General features: G+C 40.0%; 2 protein-coding genes across 3 annotated transcripts in view; one reads left to right on the top strand and one right to left on the bottom strand.

The window, feature by feature from the left end:
- Positions 1-20,218, bottom strand: part of LOC116601443 (NBAS subunit of NRZ tethering complex) — a 51,561-nt gene extending 31,343 nt beyond the window's left edge. For both annotated transcript variants that reach the window (XM_048727558.1, XM_048727559.1), the window contains exons 1-27: positions 20,103-20,218; positions 19,772-19,841; positions 19,655-19,697; positions 19,142-19,225; positions 18,583-18,630; positions 17,815-17,858; positions 17,552-17,627; positions 16,029-16,086; positions 15,316-15,404; positions 14,753-14,809; positions 14,193-14,335; positions 13,810-13,910; positions 13,440-13,502; positions 12,912-13,107; positions 12,579-12,625; positions 12,013-12,068; positions 11,399-11,489; positions 10,619-10,762; positions 6,507-6,562; positions 6,185-6,254; positions 5,145-5,270; positions 4,520-4,770; positions 3,406-3,589; positions 2,926-3,062; positions 2,043-2,204; positions 1,105-1,180; positions 203-307 (exon numbers count right to left, since the gene is read on the bottom strand). In XM_048727558.1, coding sequence (XP_048583515.1) covers positions 203-307; positions 1,105-1,180; positions 2,043-2,204; positions 2,926-3,062; positions 3,406-3,589; positions 4,520-4,770; positions 5,145-5,270; positions 6,185-6,254; positions 6,507-6,562; positions 10,619-10,762; positions 11,399-11,489; positions 12,013-12,068; positions 12,579-12,625; positions 12,912-13,107; positions 13,440-13,502; positions 13,810-13,910; positions 14,193-14,335; positions 14,753-14,809; positions 15,316-15,404; positions 16,029-16,086; positions 17,552-17,627; positions 17,815-17,858; positions 18,583-18,630; positions 19,142-19,225; positions 19,655-19,697; positions 19,772-19,841; positions 20,103-20,186 — 2,661 coding nt within the window. In that variant the 5' untranslated portion in view covers positions 20,187-20,218. The remainder of the gene's footprint in view (positions 1-202; positions 308-1,104; positions 1,181-2,042; positions 2,205-2,925; positions 3,063-3,405; positions 3,590-4,519; positions 4,771-5,144; positions 5,271-6,184; positions 6,255-6,506; positions 6,563-10,618; positions 10,763-11,398; positions 11,490-12,012; positions 12,069-12,578; positions 12,626-12,911; positions 13,108-13,439; positions 13,503-13,809; positions 13,911-14,192; positions 14,336-14,752; positions 14,810-15,315; positions 15,405-16,028; positions 16,087-17,551; positions 17,628-17,814; positions 17,859-18,582; positions 18,631-19,141; positions 19,226-19,654; positions 19,698-19,771; positions 19,842-20,102) is intronic.
- A 109-nt stretch (positions 20,219-20,327) lies between these two features.
- LOC5517798 lies at positions 20,328-24,373 on the top strand. The gene is made up of 4 exons (XM_001637750.3): positions 20,328-20,485; positions 21,911-22,273; positions 22,880-23,035; positions 23,814-24,373. The coding sequence occupies exons 1-4, from the start codon at positions 20,401-20,403 to the stop codon at positions 23,939-23,941; spliced, it is 732 nt and encodes a 243-aa protein (XP_001637800.1). The 5' UTR covers positions 20,328-20,400; the 3' UTR covers positions 23,942-24,373.
- Positions 24,374-26,640: the final 2,267 nt, after the last annotated feature.

Genomic DNA, 26,640 nt, shown 5'->3' with positions numbered 1-26,640 from the left:
ACAAATGTGAAGGCATGTAAAAATATATAAACACATATAAACACATGTGAAGGCACGTAATCATAAGTAAATACGTACGTATGTAAACAAATGCAACAGCATGTGATGGCGAGTAGATACACACAAACAGATCCGAAGGCATATGTAAACACAAGTAAACACATCCAAGATCATGTAAACAGATATAAAGAGATGCCCATACCTCATATATTAGGTCTTCCAAGGTGACCAAATCATCATGGAGATGTTTGAGGTCCTTTACTCCTCGTTCAAGCCCTAGTTTGACCAGTTCTAGTGCGTTATCCACCTAAGGATATCATACATGCTGTAACAGACCTCGATATACTGAGGGGGGGGGGGGGGGTGGAGGGGGAGCACATCCATCCTATACCTATATACGTGTTTCAATACCTATATACGTGTTACCAGGCCCGTTCCCAGGATTTTTCAAGGGGGGGGGGGGGGAGGTGCGAAATCCGAAACAGTGGACCTAATTTTTCGTGGGGGGGGGGGGGGGGGAGGGGCGGAGGAATGACTTCTCTGATAAAAATCTGTCCAGCCTTTGCAGTTTCTTCATGGGACATTTATTGTCGGATTTGGCTACGTAACAGATAGTAGATCTAGCTTATGCTTATGGATTTGTCTACAAATAGCACGTCCATTGGGATTCGAAAGTGGATAACCCCCCCTGGGTACGGGCCTGGTTACGTGTCAATACCTATATACGTGTTACGTGTTTCAATACCTATAAACGTGTTACGGCCCTGCTGGATATGTTGTTGTCTGCTACTCTGGATATGTTGTTGTCCGCAATAATACCACCTGTCTGGGTAGTTGCTATTCTGTGCGACTAGTAACAACTTGTTACTGAAGGTGACTTGCATGAGGTACTGTCTACCTGTCTCACTTGTTTTCATCCTGAGGTATTTGTTAATATACTGTATGTTTTGTTGTAAACCTTATTGAGTTGTTGCCAACCATTTATAACTTTCTGTCAACCCTCAAAGGCATTATTTGCCTGTTCAATTTTGTTCATTTGTTTGACTTGCTGCAGGATGTATTAAATAAATAGCTATTTTATAACCTGTCTAACTAGTTACAAACCTGTTTAGAGTATCTCTCGATATCCGCCGCCCTGTTCTGATACCAGAAAGTTAGAAGCTCAGACGTCATTTCCGCCCTGCGAAACGAAAAAAAAAATTAACGATCAAAAGAACATTTCTTTGGCATCTTCCGTTAAAATCTATAGAGATTAAAACAAAAAGCGTGTCAGCACTATCCATGTAAGCAGAAGAGTTCGCGTCAAATAAAACGAAAGAGTATTTGTAAAGCAAAAGAATCTAAATGGATTTACTAAAGTTTTTCTACAGTCTCTTAAAGAGGTAGGTAAGAGCTTTGCAACAGCTCTCCAGTCGGGGCACAATGAATTCTATCAAATTCTAATATTGACTAATGAGCCTTTGGTACATGTGGGAGACTTAAATTCAAATGAAATGACCACAAACTGTCAATAAACATAGTTTTCAATAAAATATTGCATATTATTTTAACAAGGCATTGACAGTTTAAAGTTCAACTGTTTGTGTCCATTAAAAGCCTACATTAAAGACTGACAGTACCATGACGCTGCCCCTTTAATCCCTTGACTTATCACTAGCCTTTATGACTTGTTGCTAGCCTGTTTGATTTTTTCAATCCTTGTTTGATTTGTTACTAGCCTGTGTGACTTGTTGTTAACCTGTCTGACTTGTTAGAAGCCTAGATTTGACTTGCTAGCCTTTTTGACTTGTTGCTAGCCTGTTTGACTTGTTTCCGGCCTGTTTGACTTGTTACTAGCCTGTGTGACTTATTGTTAACCCGTTTGACTTGTTACTAACCTGTTTGACTTGTCCGAAGCCTAGATTTGACTTGCTACTAGCCTGTTTGACTCGTTACTAGCCTGTTTGACTCGTTATTAGCCTGTTTGACTCGTTACTAGCCTGTTTGACTCGCTATTAGCCTTTTTGACTCGTTACAAGCCTGTTTGATTAAGGTGACCTTACCTATACTGTGCGAGATCAGGGCACTCCTCGTACAGGAACTCTGCCGCATCTCCCTCCTCGCCCCAGTCCAGCATCTTCTTACACTCGGTCTGCTCACACCAGTCCCTATTCCGCCAGAACTTTTGTTCCCATGGCAACACATCCGGATCACCCTGCTGAAACCTACACAAAAAGTAAAGAACTTTAAACTCATCACTTATTTTTTAGGGCTCCGGAATTTTTTTAGAACTCCAGATAAATACTTGTTTGTCATGGCCAATGTTTTAGCCCTACCACTTTAAAATGGTCTCCTCGGCCCTTGTATGTAATGAAATGTTGTCGAGTATATGGTGGTCTACGACAGGGGCAAAAAATGGCAAAGTTAAGATTGTAAGGTCGGGTTAGCTTATAATCGCTTGATTTTTTGCCTTGTGTAATATAAAACAAAATAAGCTTTAGTATTTTTTGGTAGATAATTCATTCTTGAGATATTGCAAATTGTAAGGCTCTTGATTTGTTCGAAATTGCTCAATTTGGGCGAAATTGCTACTTTTTTCATGATTTATGGAAACTTTGCTCAATCATATCTTAAGAACGGATCATCTACCCAAAAATACTAAAGCTTATTTTGTTTTATATTATGCAAGGAACCTCGAGACAAAATATAAACAAAATGTGAGCTAACACAACTTTAAAATTTTAATTTTGTCATTTTTTGCTCCTGTCGTGGTCTACGATAATTACTGAATCAACAATAATCCCTATATTCTTTTTAACAAAGCCAGTGCTACTCGCAAAGGCATTATAATAGGAGGGTGTCCGTGATAGCGTCGTGTCCGTAAGTCGAGAGTTGACTGTATTTCCTTAAGGCACAACATAGTATGAATGAGTGACGCGTTCTTACCCAGCCTCTGGAAGAATCCCGCTGTACTCAGAGGGCGGGAGCGTCTCGGGGAAGTTGCAAAGTATGGCTAGCCAGTGGGGTAGGGTGGCCTCACCATGGTACGTGAAGATCGACTCTACTGCTTCGTGATTACCCTCCTGAGGAATGCACAATTTAACAGGATGAGTCTGATTTCAAGAGTTTTTGTTTTTGCATTAGCTTGACATAGTTTAAAAAAGAAATACTTCTTTGGATGGTAAAACATGGGTGAGCCTGCTTTTCTGGGTTGCTTTCGGTATGCAATAAGCTGCAAATTATCAATTTTTTCATGTCTGCTACAGGCCGCAGACCTCTTGCACCGAAAGAACCACAAGTCAGTCTGGCCCATTAGAAAACATTTGTGGGCGAGGGCGCTTATTTCGAAATTCAAGTTCCAGGAGAGGCTTATTGGGTGGACGGCGGTCAATTCAAAATGACTCCCTTAAAGTATGCCCACTTTACCCTTGCGTATTCCACGGCGGCCTGTACGATATTGATGTCACGAAATCTCTGGAAAAGTTCCCAATCGTACTCCTCGTGAGCGACGTGTGATCCGCCCAAGATGACCTCGTATGTGTCCAGGCGGTCCAGGTACTGGAGCAATCTCAGGCGGTACCGGCAGATATCGCGCTGCTCTAGGTTGAAGCTACAAAAGAGAACAGGAACGCGTAAGAATAGCAGCCTAAATAATATCAGCTATTATGCTGCCCCAGCTTGACAGGCTGGAAGACGGTACGGTATGGCGTATGTAGTAGACAAGAATGATAGTGGTACGACTGGGTTTAGGGCTTAGGTATTTTAGTAGAAGACAAGAGTGACGGTACGGTATGGCGTATGTAGTGGACAAGAATGATAGTGGTACGACTGGGTTTAGGGCTTAGGTATTTCAGTAGTAGACAAGGGTGATGGTACGGTATGGCGTATGTAGTAGACAAGAATGATAGTGGAACGACTGGGTTTAGGGCTTAGGTATTTTAGTAGAAGACAAGAGTGACGGTACGGCATGGCGTATGAAGTAGACAAGAATGATAGTGGTACGATTGGGTTTAGGGCTTAGGTATTTCAGTAGTAGACAAGTGTGACGGTACGGTATGGCGTATGTAGTAGACAAGAATGATAGTGGTACGACTGGGTTCAGGGCTTAGGTATTTTAGTAGTAGACAAGAGTGACGGTACGGCATGGCGTATGTAGTAGACAAGAATTATAGTGGTACGACTGGGTTCAGGGCTTAGGTATTTTAGTAGTAGACAAGAGTGACGGTACGGCATGGCGTATGTAGTAGACAAGAATTATAGTGGTACGACTGGGTCCAGGGCTTAAGTATTTTAGTAGAAGACAAGAGTGACGGTACGGTATGGTGTAACTTCATGAGTAGTTGACAAGAGTTCACACGATATTTCAAATCAAATTTAATGTAGGTAAACCAAGTCGACTGTCTCCTCCTTTGGAGAATTGGTAGCTGTATATTGCAGAAACAGGAGGTAGTGAATATAATCTTTAAACAAGCACACAAGGATCTCGAAAGAATATGAGGATCTCGAAAGAACCAAGAGAGTAGGTATACTATGCTCATACCTTGCAAAGTCGAGTGAGCCCTCGATTTCCTTCAGCTCTTCAGCGTGCTTCCCCTCCTCCTCATGCGCATGCTCGTCACGCTCCAGCCTCATAATAAAACCGAGGTCAGTCTCGCCATTGCCAACTGCCCGCACGACCCGCGCGTCCGTCCCACGAAGCCCGTACTCCAGCAGCTGTTTTGCGGCATCAAAAGTCTCTGGCACACGCTCCACACACTCATTCAGCACCCACAAGCGATTCTTGACTTTACTCTGGCGAGGTAATATGCGTATTCTTGATAGTGATTACTACAAGCTGGATGGGTAATTGAAACATGTGATAACTACATACTTATGTGTTCAGGACAAGGATGTGAAGCGAAGCAACAAGAGCTAAACCATTCCACCTGGAATAACAGTCTTACCAGGAATAGCCATCATACAAGGTAGAACCACCATATCACCTTGCTAAACCATTCCACCTGGAATAACCTTCTTACCAGGAAGAGCCATCATACGAGGTAGAACCACATCACCTTGCTAAACCATTCCACCTGGAATTACCCTCTTACCAGGAAGAGCCATCATACGAGGTGGTACCACAATATCACCTTGCTATTAACCATTCCTCATGGAATCACTCTTACCAGGTAGTCATGTATTGACGCCACAGAGACTCTCGCTTTCCTCCACTGCTTCTGGTAGACCAGATCGCTGTCCAGGTTGTAGGTCTGTGCGAGAACCAACGCATCGCCATACTCCTCCAGTTCAATCTTGAAGAATAAAAAAAGAGATATTGGCTATGACTAAATTTGAAATAAATATATTTCATTGTTGTAGCTCCAATCAAAATAGCCTTTGCTACATCGGCTTTTTCCTGACTTACAACACGATGCCCATAGATTATGTGACCTTGCGTAATTCGTACTTAACGTGCCTCTCCTGCTTTACTCACACATTCTGTGACTTATACCTTGCGTGACTCATACCTTGTGTGACTCATACCTTGTGTGACATACCTTGTGTGACTTATATCATGTGTGACTTATATCATGTGTGACTTATTCATTGCGTGACTCATACCTTACGAGACTGGTACCTTGTGACTACCCAATGTTGTGTAACAGAAGTTGTGTGGGTTATATACATCACGCATCCACTGCTTGGGCCTGACTTCTTCATTGCGCGTCACGCTCCTTGTATGACTTCTACATTCCTTACGTGACTGATTTTGGCGTGACCACTAGCTCATACATACCTAACGTGACTGATGTTTTGCGTGACCACTAGCTCATACCTTACGTGACTGATGTTTTGCGTGACCACTAGCTCATACCTTACGTGACTGATGTTTGGCGTGACCACTAGCTCATACCTAACGTGACTGATGTTTTGCGTGACCAATAGCTCATACCTTACGTGACTGATGTTTTGCGTGACCACTAGCTCATACCTTACGTGAATGATGTTTTGCGTGGCCACTAGCTCATACCTTACGTGAATGATGTTTTGCGTGGCCACTAGCTCATACCTTACGTGAATGATGTTTTGCGTGGCCACTAGCTCATACCTTACGTGAATGATGTTTTGCGTGGCCACTAGCTCATACCTTACGTGAATGATGTTTTGCGTGGCCACTAGCTCATACCTTACGTGAATGATGTTTTGCGTGGCCACTAGCTCATACCTTACGTGCATATAGTTCCTCCGGCGTTGTTGAGCGGATGCAAACCAGTCTGTATGTACGATGAAGGATCCTGGGAATTCAGCAAAGTACACATCACTCACACAAACCTTTGAATGCTGCCGAATACAAGGAATGTAATCGTTGATAGATATTTACCTCTTCGGGAAAATGAAAAACATGAAATGCATTTTGTGCGGCCAACTAGCAATTGATTCGCAAACAGAACATCTTGCTGTGTACCCTATTTCAGGGGAGCCCCTTGAGAAACGAAGCGTGTCTAGATCAGTGAATTGCGCCAAAGTTGCCGTAAGAGAGAACTTACTTTGGTCGCTTGACGGGAGGCTGGAAACGTTCGCTTTCAGTCAGGAAGAACATCACCTACAAAATTATTATAAAAGAATCATGGAGGCATCCGCAACAAGGAAAGAGGGATGGTCAATGCTTATCTAAGCTGATAGGCCTGGGTAGTCAAAGTCACGCTTTCTTTGCTCACCACTAGCTTCGAGTCTGCATGTCGACTAGAATAGAAGCCAATTTTCTTGTGGTTCCGGTCACACTGCAACTGGTTCATTGGAAGCCTTATCGTTTGTTCCGACAAGACCCAACGCTCCAGACGTCAGCAAAAACTACTCGGTTATCAGAGGAGCAAAGACATCCCATTTAAATATTTTGTCAATTAATTGACACCACGCCTACGCAGATTAGGTTTTTTTCCAAAGCTTGCCTCTCGTCTTTCTGGTCATACCATGGTTCACTGTTTATCTGGCTGGCGATCTGTAGTCTTTCTAGTCATACCACGGTTCATTGTTTACCTGGCTGGCGATCTGTAGTCTTTCTAGTCATACCACGGTTCATTGTTTACCTGGCTGGCGATCTGTAGTCTTTCTAGTCATACCACGGTTTATTGTTTACCTGGCTGGCGATCTGTAGTCTTTCTAGTCATACCACGGTTTATTGTTTACCTGGCTGGCGATCTGTAGTCTTTCTAGTCATACCACGGTTCATTGTTTACCTGGCTGGCGATCTGTAGTCTTTCTAGTCATACCACGGTTTATTGTTTACCTGGCTGGCGATCTGTAGTCTTTCTAGTCATACCACGGTTTATTGTTTACCTGGCTGGCGATCTGTAGTCTTTCTAGTCATACCACGGTTCATTGTTTACCTGGCTGGCGATCTGTAGTCTTTCTAGTCATACCACGGTTCATTGTTTACCTGGCTGGCCATCTGTAGTCTTTCTAGTCATACCACGGTTCATTGTTTACCTGGCTGGCCATCTTTAGTCTTTCTGGTCATACCACGGTTCATTGTTTACCTGACTGGCTATCTGTAGTCTTTCTAGTCATACCATGGTTCACTGTTTACCTGGCTGGCCATCTGTAGTCTTTCTAGTCATACCACGGTTCATTGTTTACCTGACTGGCGATCTGTAGTCTTTCTAGTCATACCATGGTTCACTGTTTACCTGGCTGGCCATCTTTAGTCTTTCTAGTCATACCACGGTTCATTGTTTACCTGGCTGGCCATCTTTAGTCTTTCTAGTCATACCACGGTTCATAGTTTACCTGGCTAGCGATCTGTAGTCTTTCTAGTCATACCACGGTTCACTGTTTACCTGGCTGGCCATCTTTAGTCTTTCTAGTCATACCATGGTTTACTGTTTACCTGGCTAGCGATCTGTAGTCTTTCTGGTCATACCATGGTTCACTGTTTACCTGGCTGGCCATCTTTAGTCTTTCTAGTCATACCACGGTTCATTGTTTACCTGGCTAGCGATCTGTAGTCTTTCTAGTCATACCACGGTTCACTGTTTACCTGGCTGGCCATCTTTAGTCTTTCTAGTCATACCATGGTTCACTGTTTACCTGGCTAGCGATCTGTAGTCTTTCTGGTCATACCATGGTTCACTGTTTACCTGGCTGGCCATCTTTAGTCTTTCTAGTCATACCACGGTTCATTGTTTACCTGGCTGGCGATCTGTAGTCTTTCTAGTCATACCACGGTTCATTGTTTACCTGGCTAGCGATCTGTAGTCTTTCTAGTCATACCACGGTTCACTGTTTACCTGGCTGGCCATCTTTAGTCTTTCTAGTCATACCATGGTTCACTGTTTACCTGGCTAGCGATCTGTAGTCTTTCTGGTCATACCATGGTTCACTGTTTACCTGGCTGGCCATCTTTAGTCTTTCTAGTCATACCATGGTTCACTGTTTACCTGGCTGGCCATCTGTAGTCTTTCTAGTCATACCAAGGTTCATTGTTTACCTGGCTGGCCATCTGTAGTCTTTCTAGTCATACCACGGTTCACTGTTTACCTGGCTGGCCATCTTTAGTCTTTCTAGTCATACCATGGTTCACTGTTTACCTGGCTAGCGATCTGTAGTCTTTCTGGTCATACCATGGTTCACTGTTTACCTGGCTGGCCATCTTTAGTCTTTCTAGTCATACCACGGTTCATTGTTTACCTGGCTGGCGATCTGTAGTCTTTCTAGTCATACCACGGTTCATTGTTTACCTGGCTAGCGATCTGTAGTCTTTCTAGTCATACCACGGTTCACTGTTTACCTGGCTGGCCATCTGTAGTCTTTCTAGTCATACCACGGTTCATTGTTTACCTGGCTGGCGGTCTGTGGTCTTTCTAGTCATACCACGGTTCACTGTTTACCTGGCTGGCCATCTGTAGTCTTTCTAGTCATACCATGGTTCACTGTTTACCTGGCTGGCCATCTTTAGTCTTTCTAGTCATACCATGGTTCACTGTTTACCTGGCTGGCCATCTGTAGTCTTTCTAGTCATACCACGGTTCATTGTTTACCTGGCTGGCCATCTGTAGTCTTTCTAGTCATACCATGGTTCACTGTTTACCTGGCTGGCCATCTTTAGTCTTTCTAGTCATACCACGGTTCATTGTTTACCTGGCTGGCGATCTGTAGTCTTTCTAGTCATACCACGGTTCATTGTTTACCTGGCTGGCCATCTTTAGTCTTTCTAGTCATACCACGGTTCATTGTTTACCTGGCTGGCGATCTGTAGTCTTTCTAGTCATACCAAGGTTCACTGTTTACCTGGCTGGCCATCTTTAGTCTTTCTAGTCATACCATGGTTCATTTCTAGTCATACCACGGTTCATTGTTTACCTGGCTGGCGATCTGTAGTCTTTCTAGTCATACCACGGTTCATTGTTTACCTGGCTGGCCATCTTTAGTCTTTCTAGTCATACCACGGTTCATTGTTTACCTGGCTGGCCATCTGTAGTCTTTCTAGTCATACCACGGTTCATTGTTTACCTGGCTGGCCATCTGTAGTCTTTCTAGTCATACCAAGGTTCACTGTTTACCTGGCTGGCCATCTTTAGTCTTTCTAGTCATACCACGGTTCATTGTTTACCTGGCTGGCTATCTTTAGTCTTTCTAGTCATACCACGGTTCATTGTTTACCTGGCTGGCCATCTTTAGTCTTTCTAAGCATACCACGGTTCATTGTTTACCTGGCTGGCGATCTGTGGTCTTTCTAGTCATACCACGGTTCATTGTTTACCTGGCTGGCCATCTATAGTCTTTCTAGTCATACCACGGTTCACTGTTTACCTGGCTGGCTATCTTTAGTCTTTCTAGTCATGCCACGGTTCATTGTTTACCTGGCTGGCCATCTTTAGTCTTTCTAAGCATACCATGGTTCATTGTTTACCTGGCTGGCCATCTTTAGTCTTTCTGGTCATACCACGGTTCATTGTTTACCTGGCTGGCGATCTTTAGTCTTTCTAAGCATACCATGGTTCACTGTTTACCTGGCTGGCCATCTTTAGTCTTTCTGGTCATACCACGGTTCATTGTTTACCTGGCTGGCCATCTTTAGTCTTTCTAAGCATACCATGGTTCACTGTTTACCTGGCTGGCCATCTTTAGTCTTTCTGGTCATACCACGGTTCATTGTTTACCTGGCTGGCGATCTGTAGTCTTTCTAGTCATACCACGGTTCATTGTTTACCTGGCTAGCGATCTGTAGTCTTTCTAGTCATACCACGGTTCACTGTTTACCTGGCTGGCCATCTTTAGTCTTTCTAGTCATACCATGGTTCACTGTTTACCTGGCTAGCGATCTGTAGTCTTTCTAGTCATACCACGGTTCATTGTTTACCTGGCTGGCGATCTGTAGTCTTTCTAGTCATACCACGGTTCATTGTTTACCTGGCTAGCGATCTATAGTCTTTCTAAGCATACCACGGTTCATTGTTTACCTGGCTAGCGATCTATAGTCTTTCTAGTCATACCACGGTTCATTGTTTACCTGGCTGGCGAAGTGTAGTCTTTCTAGTCATACCACGGTTCATTGTTTACCTGGCTGGCGATCTGTAGTCTTTCTAGTCATACCACGGTTCATTGTTTACCTGGCTGGCGATCTGTAGTCTTTCTAGTCATACCACGGTTCATTGTTTACCTGGCTGGCGAAGTGTCTGGACTTTGTCCCGAATGTTGCTTCCTCGTCTTCGCTGTCTTCATCGTCGCTGTGTGGCAACTCGCCCCTTTCATCTTCACTGATTGACACTTTGCCTCCACGTGATGAGCGAATAGTGTTCTCGCACTATAACAAGACAAGCAGGTTTGACCAGTCAGTAACCGGTCAAGTGAAAAAAGTGTAAAAGTGCTAATTTATCTAACTAATAATGAACTGACTTGTCAGCCATCCTCGAAGGAAGTGGAAGCCTTATAAAACGTCAAATGTTGATGACCGCTTAAAGATGATAAGTTGTTAACAGAGTCCTAAAGTTACTTGTGGCAGAAAGTCAGCGCATCGCAAAAATCCCACCCCCCTCCCGCATCTTTTAATAATTTTGCTATTCCGCTCCCCCACGGGACTGTTCATAGGCTCAAATCCATGATGTCGGTGAATGATCTGATCGATTGAGTTTCCAGTGATAAAACAAAACCCACACTGTAAAATACAACTAATCGTATTGAGGTGTCCATGCCACTTGTCGTCCCGTTTTCATTTTATTTATTCGTGTAAAGTGGCAAAGCTAATAAAGAATCCATAAGCCCCTGGTCTTTTTTTCGGGTACCCTAATGTGCTTCGAGTTTTCTGTGGTTGATGATGTTACGTCATGCGAACCCCTTTCCTCTTATCTGGGTTGACTCTTCTCAACCCCTCTTGTCTTATGGCCAACCACAGGAACCCCAAACATCAAACCAGGGCTTACGCTGTGCCAAGTGTATGTACCTCTAGGATAAGAAAGCCTCCATTGTGCGCTTGAGTAGTCTGTGACCATGGCTCACACCACTCGGGAGATGTTCCCAGCAGGTTATGCAAACTGAAATCATCAAATACCATACATTCAAATAAATATTGGACCTTAAGTTGTAACATAAAACGGACAAAACGGGACAAGACCTATCCTCTGTGGCGCCTGGATAGCTTACAGCAGGACAAGCGGTTTGTCCATCCAGTACTTTTAAGTATTACACCGTTAGATGTCTAATGTAAAGGTTAAGGTCTTGAATCGTCCATGCCCCATTAGGAATAACAAAAAAATAAGAATGTCATTTACGCCAGTGATGGAAAGATTTATGACGCAACACAAGTACTAGGAAATCCAACATGTGCCTGCGATATTTACCTTCTCCCTCACTAAAGGATTGCAATGGCCCATTCAAAAGATAATGGAGGTACTGTGGAAGCTAGGCGTGAATATGAGGCTTTATCAGGCCAGAGTCTATTAAAAGCCCTCTTGAAACCTTTTTTATGAGGTTTTGAAAGATGCTTCGCTCTTGCATTAAACACCCCAATTTTCTGAAAAACAGTCCATTGGAATTAGCAGGAGATATTTTGAATACCTTTCTCTGATCTTGGTAACTGTGACTGCACCTTTGCTGTGAGAGAGAATGAGGGCCTGTAACAATATATAAAAAATACATTGGTGCATGGAAATAGATGCTTTTTTGACTCACTATCAATCCTGGTATGAGTTCCAGATAACTTATTTGCCGATAGGAGTTACCCCTACATTAAATTTGCTTAGCAGTTGATAGCTATTATGACAGACAAATAACGTTTCCTGAAGCCAGTGTATTCCTTGTATAACTATAAGCAAGGGTGCACGGCAGAATGTATTCCTATTTAACGTGTGATTGATATTATTACGAAAATAAAAGCGTCATGTGTGTTTGTTTTGTAAGGGGAGATATCAGTCGCGCTATTAGGGGTGTAGGGCTCGGATTATGAAGTGGATTATGGATGTCAACAGGGTCTTTGTTGGTATAATGCTCGAATCCTTTCCGAGGAGCTTCTGGTTGTTAAGAAACAACAACCATGACTGAAGTGATAAATAACTGTGACCATTATTTGGCCAAATGCAATAAGTCTTGGTTGAGGGGATTTCCCTATAGGCACTTATGGTTACCTCAGGTGACCACCAGCTCACTGCAGTCAGCCCAAAGAACATTTCATCTACATCAGAACATAAAAATAGGAGGATATAAGCACATTCTTGCAAAATGCAAAGCATTGGTGTGATAATCCCTAATTGTTGTATCATTATTCTTCCATTTTTCAGTATTCATGGATGTGGTGTGTGAATCTATGTCTACTGTTGTATCATAGCAAGCAAGTAAAGTTGCTTCTCCTCTCACCTTTATTCTTCCTTTTTCAGTATTCATGGATGTGGTGTGTGAATCTATGTCTATTGTTGTATCAGAGCAAGCAAGTAAAGTTGCCTAGCAGTCCTTCCCTTCACCTTTAGTCTCCCGTTTTCTCTTGAGCCCTTGAAATGCAATGTCAGCCTCTGGGTCCTCCACCGCAGGCTGGTCCATCGCACTCCAAGCATAGCTATGTCTCAGCGATGGCACTTCCCACATGGTTAGGGTCCCTGACAAGTGTACAGCCGCCAGCTTGCTACCATCAGGGGATAAGCACAGGCTAATAATGCCATCCTGAAAACAAGGGGTAAAGATTTCAGGTAGGGGTCTTTGAGATATATGGAGATCCTAAGTTTTTGGCATAAGTGGATAGGCTAATCAATCTTAGCAACAGGGGAAATGATTTCTGGGAGGGGTCATTTAGAAACATATTAAGAGACTCCATGGAATAATCACATACTATTAACATTTTCCTAGAATTTGGGGGGAACGTTTCTTCCATATGATACCTATAACACTGCACAACTCACCCTCAGCAAATCATGAGCATGTGGTAAATTACAAGTGCTTATCAATCATATGTGAAATACTCTTGAAAAAAGAAGTGCATGATGAATAAGTTTTACCTTTCCCGCCACAGATCTAAAAGGGGACAACTTTGTTATTCTCTTCAGCATGTCAGAACCCGCCTGAAAAACGAAATTCTTAACTTAAACATGGTGAATAATGTGCTTGAGGGTCAAGCACTTTTGAACCTTTGGGTAGTGCCCACATAGTTTGCTTGGTGAGCAAAAACTGAGAAACTTGTTCAAGCCCAATTTCTCCCATGAACCTTGATGATAAGGGCTGGAGCTAAAAGAGGAGTCCAAGAAGAACATGGTTAGAGGCTATCGATCTAACTTGAAATTGTCCGATCTGCAGTCTGGCCTGGCAGTGGATCTGCAGTGCCAAACCAGCAGTGGATCATTGATGTTGATCAGGTTTTGTAAGTGTTACCTTTATTTCAATGTGATCATCCTCAATCAGTTTATAGTGTGGAAAACCAGAGAGAATTCTCCAGGCAGACAGTCCACAGTCCAGAGGAGTAGGAACATCATCTAAAAATGAGTAAAGGTACAAAGATGTCTTAGCATGTGCCAGCAATCCTGCTTGCAAGCTTCCTTCTAATAGATTGGAGCATCTCATCGCGCTTCTCTCTAGTGATTAGCTCGAATTCTTGAGCACAGATGTCGTTGTTGACCAAGGACTATGTATAATCAGGAGCCGTTCTACAGTAGCTTTTTGCTGTAAGGGGGTTTGACACAATGACAATAAGGGACACTAAACAATATTTTTTTCTTTGTGTTTGTGATGATTGTATTATATTTTATGACACCCACCAGCAATGGAATTGGCGTGTCTCTCAGCAGTAGCCCCTAATAGTAACATATTGTACTGGGGATGGTACAGCATGCAGTACACGCCATGGTGAAGAACATGTGAGAAGGAAAACCGGTGATTCTCTTGGTATCCATTCGTTGGGCTAAGGGGAACACAAAACTTCATCAACCAAGACTTAACCAACCTGACTTAAAAGGCAATTTTTTAGTACACACCCAGTAGCACTAAAACAGTGTTGAGGTCCTGATTTGTGCATTGCATGTGTGAAAAAGCTTGCCATAAAACAAATTCAAACTAGCTTGGAGTGAACTTGTACACATTTTCTTTACAAGACATTCTTAACAATGCTAGTGGACTGTATGATTTTATATACTATATTATTGGGTAAAATACTATCATGCAGTTTAATCTTCAAAATATAAGTATTTTTTGATAAGATGTCCTTGATTCAGCCTTGATTCAGAGTAATAAGCTAACAGGCTAAAGACCCAACTCATTCTGCTTGAGTGCACACAAACACACATACAGCCTAACAGGTTAGCAGATTAAATTAGCTCACCTCACTGAGTAGTTGGTAAGGGATCCATCATAATGAATTACTAGAAGCTCTGCAGCCCTGAAAAAGATACAATTTTTGAGAAACCAGAAACAAAACTTAATCAGTGACTAACAATAGACTATAATAATAAACCTAATAAATGTGCAACTCTATCTATTAGAAAAGGTAACTGTAGGAACTGTCTGCATTTATAATTATACACCTATGTATACTGCATTCCGGAGCTTGAGCTTTGAAACACCCCTAAATTTCAGTATAATTTTCCCTGGGTTCTGCACAAGATTTTGAAAATTCCAATACATAATTTGAGCTTTAGGCCCAAATTAAAAAAAAAAAAATTAAAGGATGTACTAGGGGGTACACCCCCCCCCCCGGCTTCCAAAAAGTGGGCAATTTTCTATTGAAGTGATCAATTTACAAGTTTCAATGAGGCCCAATGCAAACTGTAACCTTGCTCACCCCATTACCTCAACCCCCCACTAACATGATATGATTACTGTTTTTCTTGGGGTTCAAATTAGCAGGATTCTATGTTGATTTATGTAAGGTAGATTATAGACTACCATTGCGCACTACTCTTGTGTTCAATGAAGATAAGACCAGAGACAGCAGAGCTGAGGGTTAGTGGCAGGCCAACAGAGCCAGGAGAAGTCTAGGAGAAAAAACAAAACCCATTTTTTAAACTCAGTAACAGGGCTTCTGGAATTACACGGAAAAACTCAAAAGAACACGGGATTCTTTGCTAAATTACGCGCTAAATTATGTGGGATTTTGCAATACATTTTTCTCTAAAAATCAAAATTTTGCGGGATTCTTTACTGAATTACGCGCTAAATTACCTGGAATATCAACTGTAATGCCCAAACTCCATTTTGTACCAAAGGAAAGCACGGAATAACTTGAAAATTTTTTATTTTTTGTGCGAAAAGCAAGTTTTCATTGGCTCCTAGCAACCAGTCAATTTAAAAAAGGTATTTTATTATTAGTCATAGGCCGCGGTTTAGCAAAGAGCACCTAGTCATTTTATTTGTTTTAGAAATTCAGTTCGAAATCTTTTTTTATGAGAAATAGAGGTAAACACACTTAAAAGAACACATCAGCTGTGCACTTAAATGTTTTGTCTTTCAAAATTTAGCTAAATTACGCGGAAATTTGTGGATTACATGGATTATGCGGAGAAATCCAAATTACGCGCTTCCGCACAAGTGGGTAATTCCAGAAGCCCTGCAGTAAGGGTAAGATAATAATAAATAAACCAAGTCTCAGGGTACTTTACCTGTTGAATTGTAAACAGTAACTCTCCGGCAAGATCATAAACAGCAACCTCACCAGAGCTGTGAAATATAAGACGTACATATACAAAAAAGTAGTCCTTTGATGGCTCACAAAAAACCAGCGCTGTGAAATATAAGACGTACATATACAAAAAAGTAGTCCTTTGATGGCTCACAAAAAACCAGCGCTGTGAAATATAAGACGTACATATACAAAAAAGTAGTCCTTTGATGGCTCACAAAAAACCAGCGCTGTGAAATATAAGACGTACATATACAAAAAAGTAGTCCTTTGATGGCTCACAAAAAACCAGAGCTGTGAAATATAAGACGTACATATACAAAAAAGTAGTCCTTTGATGGCTCACAAAAAACCAGAGCTGTGAAATATAAGACATACATATACAAAAAAGTAGTCCTTTGATGGCTCACAAAAAACCAGAGCTGTGAAATATAAGACGTACATATACAAAAAAGTAGTCCTTTGATGGCTCACAAAAAACCAGAGCTGTGAAATATAAGACGTACATATACAAAAAAGTAGTCCTTTGATGGCTCACAAAAAACCAGAGCTGTGAAATATAAGACGTACATATACAAAAAAGTAGTCCTTTGATGGCTCACAAAAAAACAGAGCTGTGAAATATAAGACGTACATATACAAAAAAGTAGTCCTTTGATGGCTCACAAAAAACCAGAGCTGTGAAATATAAGACGTACATATACAAAAAAGTAGTCCTTTGATGGCTCACAAAAAACCAGAGCTGTGAAATATAAGACGTACATATACAAAAAAGTAGTCCTTTGATGGCTCACAAAAAACCAGAGCTGTGAAATATAAGACGTACATATACAAAAAAGTAGTCCTTTGATGGCTCACAAAATTTTGATGGCTAACTGCTTTTGTAAAAGCTCTAATAAACCCCTTATATTTTACAATAGCAGTTTGCTATAAGAACAAATAGGCTAATTTTTGTCATTGTCTCAAAAGAAGGGGGGCTAATTGGAGGGAGGCTTAATAGAGATAGGGCATTCATTTAAAAATATATTTTTCTCATATATTAATGATGACCATTTTGTCCTTTTTAAAATTTAAGCAAAGTAAGGAAAGCTATTTCTAAAGGGTATGGGCTTTTCGATTATTGCTTATCTTTCTGAGCAAAAAATAATTCAAAAGGACTATCCACTATCCTTCTGACAAAATCCTAGCCTTTAGTGCAAGCTCTTTAGAAAAGTGTTTAACCACAAAAAAAAGTATTTTTAAAACTATAATCAATGTTTGATCTTTTTGTCACATGGTGCAGGGATCAAGTTCAGGATCTCATATCAAAATACTGTATACTCAGTCACCCAAGGGTCAAAATACTGTATACTCAGTCACCCAAGGGTCAAAATACTGTATACTCAGTCACCCAAGGGTCAAAATACTGTATACTCAGTCACCCAAGGGTCAAAATACTGTATACTCAGTCACCCAAGGGTCAAAATAGTTCCCAATAGAAAAGGTACAGCCAATGTACAGTACCTATGGGAGCAAGCCAGCATAGAGCAGTCTTGACTCCAAGCCACTCTTCTCCACTGGGGGTAGGGGTCTTCTTCAACTAGACAACAACAACAACACTATTTACAAAAATGAAAACAGGTTGAGGGATACAGAAATCAGGCATTGACTTTGAAAAAATCCTGTCTTGTCAATGCTAAGCTGCTATGCATACAGTACAATATACAAAAACAGAAATCCCACATTGAAATCAGAATTTTGTTGTGCAAATGAATAATCAGGATTACCTGGGCACTTGGACACAACAGTTGCAAAGTCATCTTTCAGGGATCTTTATTGAAAAAAAAAATGTCACATACATAAAGAATTTGACAAATATTTTTTGCCTGGGGGGGATCTTTCAGGGATCTTTATTGAAAAAAAAAATGTCACATACATAAAGAATTTGACAAATATTTTTTGCCTGGGGGGGGGGGGGATCTTTCAGGGATCTTAATTGAAAAAAAAATTCACATACATAAAGAATTTGACAAATATTTTTTGCCTGGGAGGATCTTTCAGGGATCTTTATTGAAAAAAAACATGTCACATACATAAAAAATTTGACAAATACTTTTTGCCTGGGCGGGGGACTCTGATAAAAACAGACAGATGTGATCGTTGGAAAAATCAATTTTAACCCTAAGGGATAGCACTTTTGGTGTGGTCAACAGAAATTTTTACCCCCAAGAGATAGAAAATTGGGTGTGGTTGAAGGGATTTTTAACTTTGAGATAGCAGAATCGAAGAAAGACATTAAACACTCCTTAAGAAGGACAGAATAAAAGTCTTAAACATTAGAATATTTTGCAACTCTGTTTTGATTCTCCATTTTCACCCTCACACCCCCTCAGCAATAGAATCAGAAAAATCTTTCAACATCCCCTAAGGGATAGCAGTTGGTTGAAATTTCGCACCTTAAAAGATGGGATGACCACCCCTGTCTACTATTCTGGAGTGCCCCCCGCCCCACGACTTCTTGTAAAGTAGTCATGCAATAAATAATTGGATGGTACCTTATTTCTATGCAGTTTTCTTGTAAGATGGCAACTAGTCTACCATCACTGAAAAAAAGTTAATCCATTAATTAGTAGCTGATATACTGGTCTAAAAGAGATCAGATAAAACATATTTGAGCCAAAAGCATAGAAAGGTGTGCACTAGAATGCTGCTACATATGCAACTCATGTCTGACCTCTGGCTTGGAAAAAAAGAGTGGACTTTGAGCAAGGGAAAAAATAACAAACCTAACTTGTGTCAGCATTAGGGATGAAACCAGCTAAATATGCCATGAAAAGATCCTGTTCATGACAAACTGAAAAACAATACCCTGCACTAAAAACTCTCCCCTGTACTATCAGATAACAATTTCAGGGCCTCCTTTGGAGTGCTCCTCTAGATCTGTCTTTATGTTTGTCTGTATACATTATTCTAGATGGGGTGCAATATCCTTATCAGATCAGTTTCACTACACTTTAAGTATCCCCATGTGCAATAGCGTATTAGGCAACCGAGCGTGGAGAAACATTTATATAAAATGACAACAGGAGCCAACTACCAGCATTTATAATGTACCTTGACAAAACGATTCTCCACTTTAACCCTCCACTGACAAACTGATGAAGCTTTGCAGGAATACCCTCTACCAATGATGACCCACTAAAACAACAACATAGAGCTTAGAATGAACAGGATATTCATGGAAGATGTGTTTTCCAGTTTTTCAGACTTGATTATTTGATAAATAGACAATTTTATCCTCCTTTTTTACATCTCACTTTGAGATTATTAATGTATTTTTTGGAACAGTATTCTAGTTTAAAAAATTGAGTTGGATTACTCATAAATATGTAAAAGAGCACCCCCTCCGGTATTGCCCCCCCCCCCCCCCCACCCCATCCCCAATCACCTAACCCTGGCAGATGTCCCCATACACATACAGTAATGGGTGATGCTTCTGGCTTGATGAGTTCTTGGGTCTTGCAACCCTCTCATCATAAAAAACAAAATTCTATTTTATTTCCATGATTTGAGCACCCATATACATGCACAAAACAAAACAAAAATTTTATAATGACTATCATTTACCTGAATATATGCTGAATTCCATGTATGACCCATTTTAGCGAGTCTAATAAAAAAATAATAGAATTAATCTTCTATATCAATCAGTGTCATCGTAAGTAAAAGGTATGGATGTCTTACTTTGTGTGACCGTCCAACATTTCTTGGGGAGGGAGCCTCGGAGATCACCGAGATCGATCCCTGGTTTGCTCTAGACAGAAAACAGTGATACAAATTCAGTTACTCCTTTCCTTGTCAAACAACGAAGCGTGTTACTTTATAAATATAATTTTGACCTAAAAAAAATACACCAGTACAATAATCTTAAATAAAAGTCAATTATGCCACGTTATCATAATAAACACTGCATTGTAATTTTTTAGATTGTTGCCACAGTTATTAAAACGATTTCCTAAAAAATGGCAAGTATCAAAAATACTGTATAAAAGAACATTAATGCGACTTTGCTTACTAATATTTCCCCTTCTAAAGGCCACTCTGCATCAACCAAAAGATCATAAAGTATTGAGTCCTCATTGCCCTGTTCGGTCGCCATCTTGGATTGATACCAGCTTGTCGCTGATTGGCTGATTACAAAGTTCAACATGAAGATGCGTCAATAAGCTTTCGTGTCGTTGAATTTGTTTGTCGATAAATGATCGCAATCGGCTTTTAGCACCTTCTGATTGGTTGAAATAGCCATCGTAAAACAACATGAAGAGACAGCGCCATCTTTGAATCCAGTTGTTCAAAGACGAGATAAGAAAAAGATGTCTTCTCTTAGTGCTGCGATTCGTCCTCACATCGATCAAGAGAACGTACAACAGCCGCTAAACCTTAAAAATGGAGCTCAAGGTAAAGAAATTGTATTCTTAAGCGTCAAACTTCCTTGCTCAGTTGAGAATTTTTAAGGCCTCAGTCACCGAGAAATTTCCAACAGACAAACATGTCTTAAGTTATATTTAACGTTGTCTGACTCTATTTCTAACTTAAATTAAGACTTTTTATACATCACTTATTATATTTTGACCCTTTTATATGCACTTTAGCTAGTTACTTTCTGTTTCTGCTAAATATGATTCCCTTTCTTATTTAATAAGTAAAAGTGCTTTAATGAATCCTATCCATTTTTCAAGTATCCTTATCTTATTCTATTCTTGATAATCTTCAGATAGCTGGAACTATTATTTCTTTTTCTTCGGTTTAGTTTATATCAGGACTCATTGCTGATTCATTGATGGAATTATTTTGGGATTTCTAATGTCCACTCTCAAAGTTTATTATGGATGGCACTTCACACTTAAATCTTGTGTTTTATACTAGAGTACATTGGAACCCTGTTAATACGGACACCCTCGGGACTTTCATAGGTGCCGGTATTCTCAGGGTTTCCGTATCAAGCAGGCTGCCCTAAAAGACGTCAAAAATGCATTTTAAAACACTCAGAATTCATGCTACAGAAACACAACATGTTTTATATTGAAATTTTAATATTTAAAACTTGTGTATCAAGTAACACTTGGATAAAGTACTTCTGCGAACTAGTGACATGTTCCGGTTATTTCTTTATTACTCAAATTCATAGCAATATTTTTATAAACAACAAAACAGGATAACTACTCCTTTTCTCAATCGTCCTTGCGATTGCCAATTTCAACTCAATTATTTTAACTGAATTCATTATACTGTAATTCAACAAAGGTTGTGAAGACTTTGCTCAGAAGGCAGTTTGTACACTAGAATTTGCCTAGTTGTTACTGTTCTCCTATGCACTGTTTACTGTGCTCTGTTTTATCTTTTAGCATACCTGATGTGTCTTTTGCACTGTTTACTGTGCTCTGTTTTATCTTTTAGCATACCTGATGTGTCTTTTGCACTGTTTACTGTGCTCTGTATTATCTTTTAGCATACCTGATGTGTCTTTTGCTTAAGAGCATTAGTTTAGAAAAGCTTGATCAATCTCCTGAAAGTGCGAAACTCGAATTTCTTTTGTCCGTAAACCTGGGTTAATTTTGAATGAAAAATGTCTTTCGGGCCACATAAAAGTGTCCGTTGTCCGTATTAACGGGTGTCCATATAAAGCAGATTAAATTATAAGAGAATATATTGTCGGGAATTTGAATACTGTCCAGAAAAACGGGGTGTCCATATTAAGCAGTTGTCTGTAGAGTGGGGTTCCACTATTGTAATGTTACTGCATTAGTATTGTAATGTTATTGCCCTCCTTTTTCACTCCCGAAAGTTTCCATCAATAAGTGTGCTGACTTACTCACTTTCCAGGGCGAAGTTTTGGACCAGCAAAAACATTCCAAGCCAACTCAAGCAATGCCCCCATGGCCACTCCACGAAGAGCACTTGGTGACTTGGGCAACACCCTTAAAACACCTGCCAACACTGGGAAAAAAAGCCTGGCTATGAGACCCACTCAGACACAAAATGCAAAGTCATTAAAGACTCCTGGCTTGAGCAGGGTCTCTCATGCCACACCAAGAGGGAAGGATTTGCTTAAGACCATAGGCTCAATGTCAGTAAAAACAAACAAAAAGCAATCCTTTCAGATCAGCTCTGACACTGCTAAGAAAGCACCAACAATTGACAAAGAACTATTTGAAAAAGAAAAGATGTTTGCCTTTGTGGATAAAGGTAATAGTAAAAGAGATGTCTCTTTAAAGAATGGTAGTCATAGTAAAAGAGATGTCTCTTTAAAGAATAGTAATCAGCTACAGATTTGTTTCTGATTCATCCTCGGGGACCCAGGGAGACGTTTAGACCAGTAGCAGGAGTGCTTGTGAAGATGAAAGAAAGAGGGAAAATGACATCTTTCCCCCTCTTTCTTTGTTTTCGTGCGTACTCCTGCTACCAGTCTCCATGTCGCATTGGGTCCCCGAGGATGTTTTCAATTAAATTTGAAAATAAAAAATTTCCTTAAGAAAACTCCAAAATTACCGAACATGATTTAAGTGTGATATTTTATTCACAATATTGATTAAAAAAATCGGAGTTACTTGTTTGAATTAGCCAGTAGAAATGGATGCTTTGTATGACCTGGTATTGTGTGGGAACGTGAAATGGTAGCATGGATGAACTACAGGATTACTTAGTAATGATGCAGTAAGAGATGTTTGCTATGTGCATAGCAAAAATTAACTGGATATTCTGGTATTTTTCTGTATATATTCGCTTCACATGAATCTTTTCATGTCAAAATTTTCTGAACTTTTATCTGATTTGTTATCCTTTCCTTACCAGATAAAGATTTACCACAATCTTCTGCAGTCAGCCTCATCCTTAAAAATTTTGGTCGGCTGTATGAAGGTTGTATGTTCACGGGCGGAACACATGACTTAGATGAAGAAACTCCCAAAATGGACCATGCCCTACAGCCTTGGGAAAGGCCTTGTGAAGGTATGGTCAGTCTGTAAAGGAAGGGATGTTTAAACATATAGTAGAGGCTGGAAGTATTTAAACATTTTTCTGGGTGGATTTTGAGCGTTATTTTATGCACACTCAGTCCATTTATGTCTCTGGGGTCCACACAATGTTTTTGCTCATTAAACGATTCTAAGTGTTAGTGACGTTTCAATAGACAAGACCAAAGTGGTACCAAACACCAAGTTTACAAATTTCACTAAATTTTACATGGATGGATCTCAAAAGGCAAAAAAAATTCCAGGTTATCCAACAGGATACATGCTTGCTGTCCAGGTTATCCAACAGGATACATGCTTGCTATCCAGGTTATCCAACAGGATACATGCTTGCTGTCTAGGTTATCCAACAGGATACATGCTTGCTGTCCAGGTTATCCAACAGGATACATGCTTGCTGTCCAGGTTATCCAACAGGATACATGCTTGCTGTCTAGGTTATCCAACAGGATACATGCTTGCTGTCTAGGTTATCCAACAGGATACATGCTTGCTGTCTAGGTTATCCAACAGGATACATGCTTGCTGTCTAGGTTATCCAACAGGATACATGCTTGCTGTCTAGGTTATCCAACAGGATACATGCTTGCTGTCTAGGTTATCCAACAGGATACATGCTTGCTGTCTAGGTTATCCAACAGGATACATGCTTGCTGTCCAGGTTATCCAACAGGATACATGCTTGCTATCGGTCTTTCTGCCTACAATGTCAGTATTTACTTTTCTGCTAGATATTTATTTTCCTCTCTTTGCAGAGCAACCTTGCAGTCTATTGCCGGCATTTGATGATTACTCTGACCTGCTCGTTGATGTAACTGATGATTGGCAAACCTTTGATCTCCCCCCTGTGGACATAGATCTGTCTGGGCTGGATCTACCATGACATAGAGTTATAATACCATGATGTAAATAGATGTATAGCGTGTTATATTAGGAAGTAATATCAAATAAACAACTCCTTTGTTAAGTCTTTATAGCCAGCCAAATTCAAAAATATGGTTTTGCTTATGTCATATGCAACTCTTTTGCAAACTTAGCCATGCAGTACAAGTCGTGAGTACTAAATGTTGTTTTAAATCTATACTTTGATTGTTAGCGCATTACTACTCAAGGACGTTATTTTCACTTAGAATCACGGGCTGTAACTGTAAATAAGATATTTTTTTTGAATAAATCATTTTTAGAGACATTGTAATGAGGGGAGGAGAAGGGTGGATGATAATGACATTTTTTGTTAACAAGAAAACAGTTATATTCCTTCTGTATATATATATTTTAGCATTATTATATGAATAAAGTGTTATTATAAATCTTGTATCACGAGATATTTTCCTGCGTTTAAGTAGCCTAGTACTGGCATTCTTACCGGGGCCCTGTGCTCGGTGAGAAAGCGAGGGATCTGGGTAAAGCTCACATCTGAGAGGTCTTCTGATTGCATCAAATATATCCTTACAGTACTTTTTCTTCTTTTTCCCTCCCCCTGTCTATTTCCCCCTAAAGTATAGGTGCACAGAAAAGACAACATATACATATTCATTTATTTCACTTACAAACAATAACAAGTGAACCAATCATGGTCAGCCTGTGGGCTGGCGTTTTTTAAATACCGTCGTAGAAAATAGTCACAGGACCAGCTTCCACCCTTTTTTCTTTTGCCAGGGAAACAAACAGATTAAAAGAGGAATCTTCGTTTCTTTTTTTTTTTTTCGTAAAGATTATAAGAATCTAAAAGAGACCATGATGTTATCATGGTCACTTGGAGTCTATTATTAAGTGTTCGATCCATTTCTAATATCACTTTGCTTCGTACATTTTGGCCGAAAATAAACTTTCTTTCCCCACTTTTTGAAGGAATCTGATCTTGTTCCGTGAGCAATGTTTGTCTAGCAACACTAAGGGGATTCCTGGGTTGTTTCAGCAATACGTTACTTTGTTACTCCTCATATGTAAACACTGAGCTAAAAAGATGCTGAAGAGGAAGTTAAACAAACTGTTTCCAATTTAGACGCTTTTTTCTCGTTTCTCAGGTACGCGCAGGTAGAGAAAAAAATTTCGCTTTAGAAATCACTTTAATTTGGATTAGAATATGAAATCTCATGAGATGGAAAAAAAGAAAAAAAACATATTATAGAAATGTCTTTCTATGTTTTTTGTTTTCAGCTTACAGTATAAACAAGAATGTACGAATTGCTAAAGGAAGTCGCGAGTCAACCTTTCACCTCATTGGAAATAACAAGTTGGGTATAAATTGCATATGCTATGAAAAAAACAGGTATAGATGTCAAATAAGCACACGTTTTATGTTTGTTTTCAGTTTACGGCGGTACAAACAAGAATGTACGAATTGCTGAAGGAAGTCGCGAGCCGACCGTTTGTAGCGTTGCAGAATGGTCCTCGTTGCAGAAGTGTCTAACCAATCAGATTGTCTCTTGTATCTCCCATACCGTCCATCCAATCAAAGTGCCTTGTGATCGTGTCTTGTACCTGGTGGAGATCGTGCCAAGGGGAGATCGTTCATAGGGTCGTGTTGGAATTGTTAACTTGGTGAATCACTTTTTCAGCATTTACCCTTTATTCAAGGTAAGGATCTCCATTAATTATAATAATTTTTGGGTAGATGAAGTTCTGCTGAATATGTTCCTCTTGAAAATCTCTAAGCAAAACAGCGAAGACTATTGTAATACTTAAGTATTAGCTCAACTGATGAAAAAAGCAAACTCCATCCAACCTTAAGTTATTAGCCCAACAAAGTCATGGAATAATGCATGTTTAATTATGTTACTTAAGACGATTTGTTAAGTTCAATCAGGCCCTGTTTTTAAAATTAGGTAAGGTTTTTACGCCGTTCCAAGGAATCCGACATCAAGCATCCAGTGACACTTTCAAAGTATTGCTTTTGTTTCTCTGTTAAAATACATCCCTTTGTTAATATATTATCTGCAAGCATACCAATCTTATCAAGTGAGACTTTATGTTCTCTGGGATAATGATATTTGGTATCCTTACAGCTTTTCCCGATTAAAGTGGATTCCGATTTGTGTTATTTTGCCCTTGTAATCCACGTGTCGGTAGCCGTTTGTGGTGTCCGGAACTCATAGTGAACGAATAATAAGGAAATGCGAGAAAAAATATAGGAAGCGCCCTATATTACCATTGTTTAGAATCTAAGTGTTAGTGATTTTTTTAATTTTTAAACGCATTTATTCCTAGCTCTAGTGGAGCGGGATTTGAATGATGTTAAGCCATACTTGTGTTTAACGATCTCAAATAATCATTTTTGTATTATCTATAAGCTTATAAAGCGTTGAAATAGAGTTCTGTATTTGTATTCACTTTTATTGGACTAAAATATTTCTTCGCTGACCCTATTTCTGAACAAAAGCCTTATTATGTATTGCTTTGTGTGCATAATATTTATGCACACGCTTTATGAGTTATGGATGGTTCATGTGCAAAATTACTTAAACAAAAGCCTTTAAACATAAGGGTCTGTTGTAATCATCTTTATCCATTACCAACAGTTTTCCCTGCCATGCTAATTTTTTATATGCTTCCTTGGAACTTTACTAGCTTTCTAAAGGT

Source organism: Nematostella vectensis, chromosome 5, assembly GCF_932526225.1.
Source record: "Nematostella vectensis chromosome 5, jaNemVect1.1, whole genome shotgun sequence".
NCBI classification, from domain to species: domain Eukaryota; kingdom Metazoa; phylum Cnidaria; class Anthozoa; order Actiniaria; family Edwardsiidae; genus Nematostella; species Nematostella vectensis.
This window is presented reverse-complemented; position numbering and strand designations above follow the sequence as displayed.

Bases quoted from the DNA above. Each gene is read 5' to 3' on its own strand.
- LOC5517798 (XM_001637750.3), top strand. From the start codon at position 20,401: ATGTCTTCTCTTAGTGCTGCGATTCGTCCTCACATCGATCAAGAGAAC. The intron at 20,486-21,910 runs GTAAAGAAATTG...CTCACTTTCCAG, and splicing joins CCTTAAAAATGGAGCTCAAG to GGCGAAGTTTTGGACCAGCA. The intron at 22,274-22,879 runs GTAATAGTAAAA...TTTCCTTACCAG, and splicing joins GTTTGCCTTTGTGGATAAAG to ATAAAGATTTACCACAATCT.